At 41.1% G+C, this 8,578-nt stretch overlaps 2 protein-coding genes and 1 pseudogene across 2 annotated transcripts; all 3 read left to right on the top strand.

Annotated features, from left to right (window-relative positions):
• Positions 1–207: 207 nt before the first annotated feature.
• LOC107576266 (ovostatin homolog) lies at positions 208–2,874 on the top strand (annotated as a pseudogene).
• Positions 2,875–2,890: 16 nt separating this feature from the next.
• On the top strand, positions 2,891–3,893 carry LOC107576265 (murinoglobulin-1-like). Its single transcript, XM_016262480.1, has 4 exons — positions 2,891–3,068; positions 3,227–3,346; positions 3,429–3,507; positions 3,703–3,893. Exons 1-4 carry the CDS (start codon positions 2,895–2,897, stop codon positions 3,891–3,893), a joined length of 564 nt encoding a protein of 187 aa, XP_016117966.1. The 5' UTR covers positions 2,891–2,894.
• A 72-nt stretch (positions 3,894–3,965) lies between these two features.
• LOC107576264 (alpha-2-macroglobulin-like protein 1) lies at positions 3,966–6,426 on the top strand. The gene is made up of 10 exons (XM_016262479.1): positions 3,966–4,010; positions 4,117–4,197; positions 4,286–4,401; positions 4,523–4,604; positions 4,691–4,774; positions 4,851–4,956; positions 5,041–5,063; positions 5,908–5,998; positions 6,122–6,176; positions 6,327–6,426. The coding sequence occupies exons 1-10, from the start codon at positions 3,966–3,968 to the stop codon at positions 6,424–6,426; spliced, it is 783 nt and encodes a 260-aa protein (XP_016117965.1).
• Positions 6,427–8,578: the final 2,152 nt, after the last annotated feature.

Below are 8,578 nucleotides of genomic sequence, written 5' to 3'. Positions count from 1 at the left end.
TTGTAACTCTAATTAATGTTCTTTATTTTTAAACTAAAATGGCCTGTTCTCTGATTTTGCTGTAAACGTATAAAATGCATTGGTTTGTCAGACTAGGGGAATTTTACATTGGCGTCTAATGCTCTTGGCGCTCTTAAATGGGCAGCCACTTTCTGTGAACGTTCAACCATGTTCTGACCTGATTTTGAACCTATGTTTTCACAGGTTATTTATAGTGACGTTTCCTGGAGTGATTGAGTCCGGTTCTGAAGCCACATTGTGTGCAAGTCTTCTGAAACCCCAAGAGAAACTCACAATGACCATTTCTCTGCTTGAGAAAAGTGTGATCACACCACTTGTGCAGCAGAGCTCTCGGATGGCGTTTCACCGATGCTTTAGTTTCCAGGTCTGTCATGATGTGGATCAAAAAAACAAACATTTTCATCTGGTTTGCTGTACATTTAAATGGGCATTTCTCTATAGGCTCCTCAAGTAGATGGAGAATCTGTGCAGAAGCTTCAGGTGGAAGTTAAAGGGAGGGGCTTCAACGTGACTGAAGAGAGGAAAGTCATGTTCAGACGTTATCCTGCCTTTGACTTTCATTCAAACAGACAAACCCATCTATAATCCAGGACAAGCGGGTGAGCTACAAATGACGCTTGGATAAATATCAGCTGTAGAAAGCCCAATATATTGCAAGTTCTGATCATTTCAAGTGCATTGTGTAATGAATGGAAGTGTTTATTGTAGTCTCGTTTTGCAGTTAATTTCAGAGTTGTCACCATGGATACCAAATATGTGCCTCTTGATCAAATGGTAAGGCCTGATTTTTCATATTGAGTGATCTGAACAATTGCAAGTGCACAAACTTGTGCCCTTCACTGTGCAACTACAATTGTGTTTTTTATTTTTTTCTCTCTATTCATGTTGCTACATGAGCATGTTTACTTTTAAATGCCTATAATTACACTCTTTGTGTCTTACAGTACAGTTTGGTGGTAGTAGAGGTGAGAACTTGCTCTTGGGCAAGTCTTTGAATGGAGCTGATTTATTTTATTTATATATATATATATTTTTTTTTTTTTCCCCTGAGCTGTTAATTGGTTTTTATAGGACAATCTTAATAACCGGATCGGTCAGTGGACAAATGTTACCTCAAGGTGGATATTGGAGCTTTCTCACAAGTTAAACCCTGAAGCTCAGGTTGGGATGTACACACTGAGAGCTTTTATTGGTGAGAGAATGACCTCCCAAGTTTGAGGTGAAAAAATATGGTAAGTCGTGTACGGTATGCAACTGTACAACAATAGATCTGAGGTCTTAATGTAAAGCGTTTTGTTTCTGGTTTAGTTTTGCCCAAGTTTGATGTGGCCATAAATACACCACAGATGTACAGCATTGCAGATGTGGGACTGAAAGTTGAGGCTTGTGCCAAGTGAGTGACTCTTATTCTCATCTTGTGGCTTGTCAGTTTTTGATCTTGTTCCTTGTGCTGTTCCCAGATACACATATGGGCAGCCTGTACCTGGTCAAGTGTTGGTGGAAGTGTCGTGGTCCATATGTTGTGGTTCCTAAGTTGACCCGTCAGTGCCTGAATGAAACCGCTAGGGTATGTGACTCCTGCTGTGCAGCAGAGGGCTTTTCTTGTGCTTTTGCTTGACTTGAATGTGGGTTTTTTTATTTTATTTTTTTTTTATCTTTGCTCTGCTACCAGATGAATGACACTGGCTGTGCCTCCCTCACCATCAGTACGTCACTCTTTTTCAACCCCAGATTTGAGAATCTGCAAGATTTATTTTCTGTTACTGTGAATGTCACTGAGGAGGGAACAGGTGAGATCTGGGCTGATTGTAACCAGTGGCTAGTGTTCTGAGGAAGCTGACTTTTTATTCCGTGCATAAATTATTTTTTCCCCCCCAGATGTAGTGATGTCAATCTGCAACTGTGGCCATTACGTTTGAAGTAGGCAAGGTCAAGTTTTTGGCCCTCCCAGATTATTTTTAACCTGGAGAAATGATTAATGGAAAGGCAAGTAAAAGTTCGTCCTTCATTGCAGAAGACTTCACATTGGTTCCCTTTCAGAACCGCAATCTTTCACAACAGATCTCCATGGGTCATTTCAATGGGACTCCAATCATGAACACAGCGGTGTATCTGCTGGATGGTAACAGCTGGCCCAATAAAATGCTGCTGAATCTGACCACAAACCAGAATGGACTGGCCACGTTCTCCCTCAACACTGCTAAGCTTGCTAAAGCGGCTCTGAATCTGGTGGTAAGATTAGCTTATTTTTTTTTTCCTTTTTTAAAATCAAGACTTCTCTTGCATGTACCTAAATTAATTTGTTCTCCAGGCAAGTGCAACTCCAGCCATTGTTTATAATTCCAAGTCTGCATACTTCGCTACAGATAGGAGGGTTGTTCAGCTTCTCCAACCTGGTTCTTCCAACAACCCAACGATTAGTGCACTGAGTATAGTAAAGTTCGAGCAACCACTCAAGTGTGATGCTGTGTTTCCCATAACCGTGAAGTATTCATTTGTTGGAGAGTCTGGCGGCTACAGTACTGACATTGTCTATATGGTGAGTGGACATCAGTTTTGTTTTCCTCCAATGAGTTCAGTGGTCTGTCCAGCACCTATTTATGCACCTGTTTCTTTTGTCAGGTCTTATCCAGAGGAGTGATTGTTCTCCATGGATTTAAGAAGATCACCATGAGTGCTTTTGATACAGTCACAAGTGGCACAGTGTTCCACCTATCTGTCCGTGTTGATATGGCTCCAGTAGTGCAGATTCTGGCCTTCTCTGTTCTGCCCAGTGAGAATGTAGTTGCTGCTAGTGCATCCTTTGACACCGAAATGTGTTTCCAAAACGAGGTGTGACGAGCACTAGCATATTTCACTTCATGGAAGCCGTGATGTGTCCGAAGCGTAGTAGCTGGTTCTTGTTGCAGTTTTCTCCAGCTACTGCCATTCCTGGTGAGGAAAACACTTTGACGGTCTCTGCTCAAGCAGGATCCCTGTGTGGCATCTGTGCTGTTGATCAGAGCGTCCGTATCATGGAGCCAGGAAGACGTTTGAGTCCTAAAATGGTATCCATGTGCTGGAATATTTATTGATCGAGTTCTGTTGTCTATTGGACAAGCCTAAGCTATTATGATGTGGTGGTCATTATAGCCGTTTTAGTAAACTAACATTAGTGCATTTTAATTTGACAATGCACTAACTAACATTTGCTTCATGTTCCCAGCTGTTCGACTTGCTCCCGATGCGATCGGTTTACCCATACAGTGTTGAAGACGAACAAGAGTGCATACATTTTCAACCCCGTCGACCGGCTCCTATAAGTGATGCCTACACAACCTTCAAGGTAGAAAACCATTCAGGACCATGCACTCAATGAATCGTATATTCGCAGATTAAGTCCATATTTTGACATCTTACTCTGACAGCGCGTGGGAATGAAGATCGCAACAAATATCGCTGTATTAGCCCTTCAATGCCATGACTATAATCACCACTTCCCTGGAGGTAGGCCTATACAGAGGCCGTTCTTTCCTTGAATGATTTCTGCATGACGTGGTGAACTGGGTTATGGGAGGTTATTTGTTTATCTCTGTGGATTGGTTAATTGTTGTTTTTATAAATTCAAAAAGGGGGGCTGTTGATTTCTTTCTAGCAAGTGCATGCAGTAGGCAAGAACTTGTGCTTAATTGCGCCTTTTAGCCTTTGAAAGGAATGATGCAGTTGCTTTTGGTGCGGCTGCTGCTGCTCTGGAAGCAGAAAATGCTGGAGTCAAGCACTCCCCATCCTGCTTTACCTGGAAGCCACAGAGCAACTCACAGCAGCCATTCGACAGACCGCTACAGGCTACCTTCAAAGTGGTATGGATGTACCTTGAAAATGTTGAAGACTAAATTCCAAGGAGGTTTAGTCCTGCTCTAACCATTGATTGTGTCAGACTGCATCACACTTCCTGACCAATTTCCATGTGGTTTGACCTGAACAGGATACCAAGGACAACTGAACTACAGGCACAGTGACGGTTCATACAGCACGTTTGGTTCTGATGAATCGAACACGTGGTGCACCGTACAGTCCTCAGTGGTAGGAGAATCTTATAGCTTTGATGTGAATCAGGACAACAGGCTGCTGTATCAGGAGAAGCCGCTGAAGAGTGTTCCTGGCAGATATAGTGTTAGCGTGAAGGGATCCTGCTGTGTCTGTGCAGGTCTGCATCTTCACCTTTTCCTCTTTCGGTTTCGATTGTGCCCATCCTAATTCTGTGTTCTCTGCGTTCATACTGTAGGTTGCGTGTTTCTACAACATCCCGACACCTGTTAGAGTTGCCAGATCACTGAGTGTTGAAGTGAAGGTGACTGGAGACTGCCAAGGAGACAATCTCATGGTGAACTTCACGGTGACGTAAGAACAGCTTTGACTGTCCAGAAACCGTTCCAGTTGATAGATTTTAAACTGGGAAGCTGGTATCGTTTTAATTTTTGTACCATTGATTAAACCCCTGTATTTCCCCACCTTCATTCAGATACGATGGCCCAAAATCAAGCACTAACATGGTTCTAGTGGACATTAAGCTCCTGTCAGGTTTCTCCGCAGATACGTCACTGGTTCGTATGAGTTTAAGATGATTTGGAAACTTCAAAGATGCCTGAAGCTGTTTTTTAATTAAAAAAAAAAAATAATTCTCTCTCAGCTTGGATCTCCTCCCAATTCATTTGTCCCACTAGTGGAGCGGGTTGATGCTGGAGAAGATCATGTCCTAGTGCATCTGAAAGAGGTGAGACTGCATACACTGGGTATAATCTCTAGCTGCCATATTCTGGTGTGTACTGTTCCACCGTTCTGTCTTGCAGGTTCCCAAAGGCGTCCCCATGACTTATAGTCTGCTGCTGAAACAGATTCTTACAGTGAAAAATCTCAAGCCAGCGGTCATCAGTGTTTATGACTACTATGAGCCAAGTATGCTTTTATCCTGATCCTGCTTTGCTCTGACTGCATTCCCTCTTGAACGCAATCCAGCTCCTTTTTCTGTTCCCCTTTCAGGTGATTCGTTTGAGACTAAATGGGCCGGTTTTTAACCTTTTAGGGTTTTTTTTTTTTTTTTTTTAAGCAGGACTCCAAATGGAGTCTACATGCTCTTGTATTGTAATCATTTGTAGTGTTTATTGCCAAAATGTAAGCGTTTGAGTAGCAACTATACATTTGTACTTGAGCATCCCTAACTTAAAATTTAGATTGAATTCATCACAATTAGCAGTGACTTTGCCAACCATAGTGGTACTCTGCTGTATGTCTTGTTTAAGCGGAATTACAAACATTTGATATTTGTGTGACTTGAGATCTTTATAAGAAACTCACTCAAGGTGCCGGTTCTTAACCTTAAGGTTTATTTTTTTTTTATTAAAAGCAGGACTCCAAACGGAGTCTACATGCTCTTGTATTGTAATCATTTGTAGTGTTTATTGCCAAAATGTAAGTGTTTGAGTAGCAACTATACATTTGTACTTGAGCATCCCTAACTGTTTTTGTTTTAATTCGTCACAATTAGCAGTGACTTTGCCAACCATAGTGGTACTCTGCTGTATGTCTGGTTCATGGTGTTTTAGAGAACTGCCTGACTTTTGCTAATATCCTTAATACGTTGTACAAGCAATTATTTGAACAATATTTAACTAATTTACATCTAAATTATTATTATTTTTTTACACCAGTTTTTTGTCTTTTTTTTTTTTTTTTAAGGTGTTAAGCAGTTTAATGAGATTAGAAAATGTAACCCCCCCCCCCTACTAATGTTTAGTTTATTTTGTTAGTTACATACTAGGCTACTGTTAATAAATACATAAAGAACAGCTTGTCCATGTAGCATTAATGGCTTGATGATGACTAATGGTTACTGCTTTGACATTACAGGGACCGATGAACACACTCCGCTCCTTATCCAGTGGAGAGTGGCTGATGAAGCCTTCACTGGAAAGCCTAATGCAGCCTTCGAAGGTTGAGAGTAAGTAAACAAGTTATGTAAAATGTGCTTTTATTCAGGTGCTGTTTACACTGAACGTAAATACTAACACTTCAAGCAAAGGTCTTACTGCCTTTTGTTTGATTTCTGTGCATTTATTGAGAGCTTTTGTGAGCAGGGACTTGAGGGCAAAATTTCTGCCGCTCAAAGTCAAAAGAAAGTGGGCGAACCAAAAACAAATGTACAGTAGTTTTTTTTTTTTTTAACCCCAATTTTTATTAGTTCATGATTTGATCATGCTAATGTTTTTCCATGTCATAGTAATGCAGTAATCTAATGAGTGTAATTGTCTTGATATTGTGCTTTTCAGACCCGGGATATCCAACAAAGATATGGAGGAACTTCCCTTTGTGGTCGGTGATGGCCTGCAGCTGAACGGAGTGGAACAGCTTCCTATTACAATAGCATGAGGCATCACTTGCTGGTGGCTTGATCCGGATGTGGCATCCGTCTATTGCACCAGCTACCATGTGGAAAACTGGAGACCCAGCCAGCTGGGCAAAACCTGCCTCCAGGTCATCCGGGGTCGGGAAAGCAATCAGCCTCAAAACATTGACTAGCCTGCTGATTATGTGCACAATGTCATGCACCGTGGACTTTGGGATGTTAAAGCCCAGTGACACCAGCCTGTGCGATGCTGCATGGGCCAGTAGAGAAACACCAGCACCTCAACATCTTTTTCCCAGCCATGGTCAGAATCTGACTTCAAAGCAGCGATGCGGGACATGATGGACTGTCGTGAAAGCTGGAGGTTTGGATGGAGGTCAGATCAGTCTTCGAAATACAATCAAAGAATTGGCGCGACAGTAGGTTGTAGGGCTCACAGTCTGTGGGGTTTTTATTTTTTATTTTAAGAATCTGTATGGGTGTAAATTGTATGTGTTCGTTCTCTCCCTCTCTAATATTAATTCATGTCTTTTGTTTGTCCTGTGTATTTGTAACAAATTATTTTATTTTGTTGCTCCAAATGAGCCTCATGTTCAGACATGACTTTTTATTTTGAGGTAAAATTTGCTAGCTCAATAGGTGATTGTACTTACCTTATTTAATGATTTACAAGCTGTTGATGAAGGCGTGATCCTTTTTAGTCATTTATCAGAGGCTTTTATCCAAAGCGACTTACAAATGAGGACAACAGAAGCAATCAATTGTAGTATTAAAACAACTAAAAACAGATCCAAAGCTAAAACTTTATAAATACTACCTATACACATTTTAAAAAATAAAGAGCTTAAATAAAAATGACAAATGCATACAACCATTTCATAAAGCTAAAAACAATTCAGAATAAAGAACAAAAGATATGGGAGTATAATGATTCTAACACAACATTAAGCCAAAAAACAACTACATATGTGTGTAAAACAACTACATATATGCCACCTCCGGTCTTCGAGACCGCCACCCGGAACCGCTTTGCTCCCCTCCGCAAGACGGAACGCGACGCTGTGATCGTCAGAGACTTTTTGCTTTAACTGAATGGTTATTGTCATGGTGTAAAGAACAGAAACTGCTCTTTGTTAATAACTGGAATCTTTTCTGGGAGCGTCTTAGGTTTTTTGCGCTGATGGCCTGCATCCCAGCAGAGTCGGAGCGGAGCTCATGTCGGACAACATCTCCAGGACGCTACGCTCCATATGACTAAGTCAAATCTCAAATAACTGCCCTGATGACTTGTGTTCTACCCGCTTAAATGATAGAAGTACTTGTGCTGTCCAATCTATAAAGACTGTGTCTGTTCCCCGAATAGTGAGGTCAAAATATAAATTTAATGCAGGATCTAGAAAAAATCTGATCGTGATTTAAACCAGAAAAATGTAAAAAATGAACAAAAACCATTTTTAAAGTTTGGGCTCCTAAACATTAGATCACTCTCACCCAAAGCAGTTATTGTAAATGAAATTATCACAGATAATATTTTTGATGTACGTGTAACGCTGAGTCAGAGGCGTGTGGATCCATTTGCAGCTTTTATTAGAATAACAGGCAGAGTAAAACAGGCAGTATTCAGTCAACAGCGTCACGTACAGCAGGGGTAATCCAAGGGAATAAACAGTGGCAAAGCGAGGGTCGGGGCAGGCGGCAGAGAATCAAACTAGTTAGAACAGTCCAAGGTAATATACAAGAGATAACAAGAAAGGGGATAAACGCTCAGAAATGTAGCCGGGGCAATACAAGACTTCGCAACCATAGAGTGTCTGAGAGCTGTTTAAATAGGGAAGCTAAGGGGGAACACCTGTGCCGTAATCAGCCCCAGGTACGGGGTGTCTGGGAAATGTAGTCCATGAACGTTAGTACTCGGGAGAGGGTGCCCTCCGGAGGCCATCGGAGAGAGCCACAGAGGCCTGATTCGTGACAATATGCCATCAGAATAGAATTTAAATAAAACAATCAAGATGAAATTGAAGTGCAGAATTTCAGTTTTAATTGAAGGGGTGGAACAAGACTATCCTGTGAAACGTTTAGGAAAAACAGTAGACAAACAGACATTTCATATTTTACAGTAAAATGCTGTAAAAAAAAAAAAAAAAAAAAAACGAATAAACGTATAATTTAAAGAAA

The sequence above is a fragment of the Sinocyclocheilus grahami genome, unplaced genomic scaffold (assembly GCF_001515645.1).
Source record: "Sinocyclocheilus grahami isolate Dianchi unplaced genomic scaffold, SAMN03320097.WGS_v1.1 scaffold3414.1, whole genome shotgun sequence".
Classification (NCBI taxonomy): Eukaryota; Metazoa; Chordata; class Actinopteri; order Cypriniformes; family Cyprinidae; genus Sinocyclocheilus; species Sinocyclocheilus grahami.
The sequence above is the reverse complement of the archived record's forward strand: the minus strand, read 5'-3'. Positions and strand labels throughout refer to the sequence as shown.

Bases quoted from the DNA above. Each gene is read 5' to 3' on its own strand.
- LOC107576265 (XM_016262480.1), top strand. From the start codon at position 2,895: ATGTGTCCGAAGCGTAGTAGCTGGTTCTTGTTGCAGTTTTCTCCAGCT. The intron at 3,069-3,226 runs GTATCCATGTGC...TCATGTTCCCAG, and splicing joins GACGTTTGAGTCCTAAAATG to CTGTTCGACTTGCTCCCGAT. The intron at 3,347-3,428 runs GTAGAAAACCAT...TTACTCTGACAG, and splicing joins ATGCCTACACAACCTTCAAG to CGCGTGGGAATGAAGATCGC.
- LOC107576264 (XM_016262479.1), top strand. From the start codon at position 3,966: ATGTGGTTTGACCTGAACAGGATACCAAGGACAACTGAACTACAG. The intron at 4,198-4,285 runs GTCTGTGCAGGT...TTCATACTGTAG, and splicing joins GCGTGAAGGGATCCTGCTGT to GTTGCGTGTTTCTACAACAT. The intron at 4,775-4,850 runs GTGAGACTGCAT...TCTGTCTTGCAG, and splicing joins TCCTAGTGCATCTGAAAGAG to GTTCCCAAAGGCGTCCCCAT.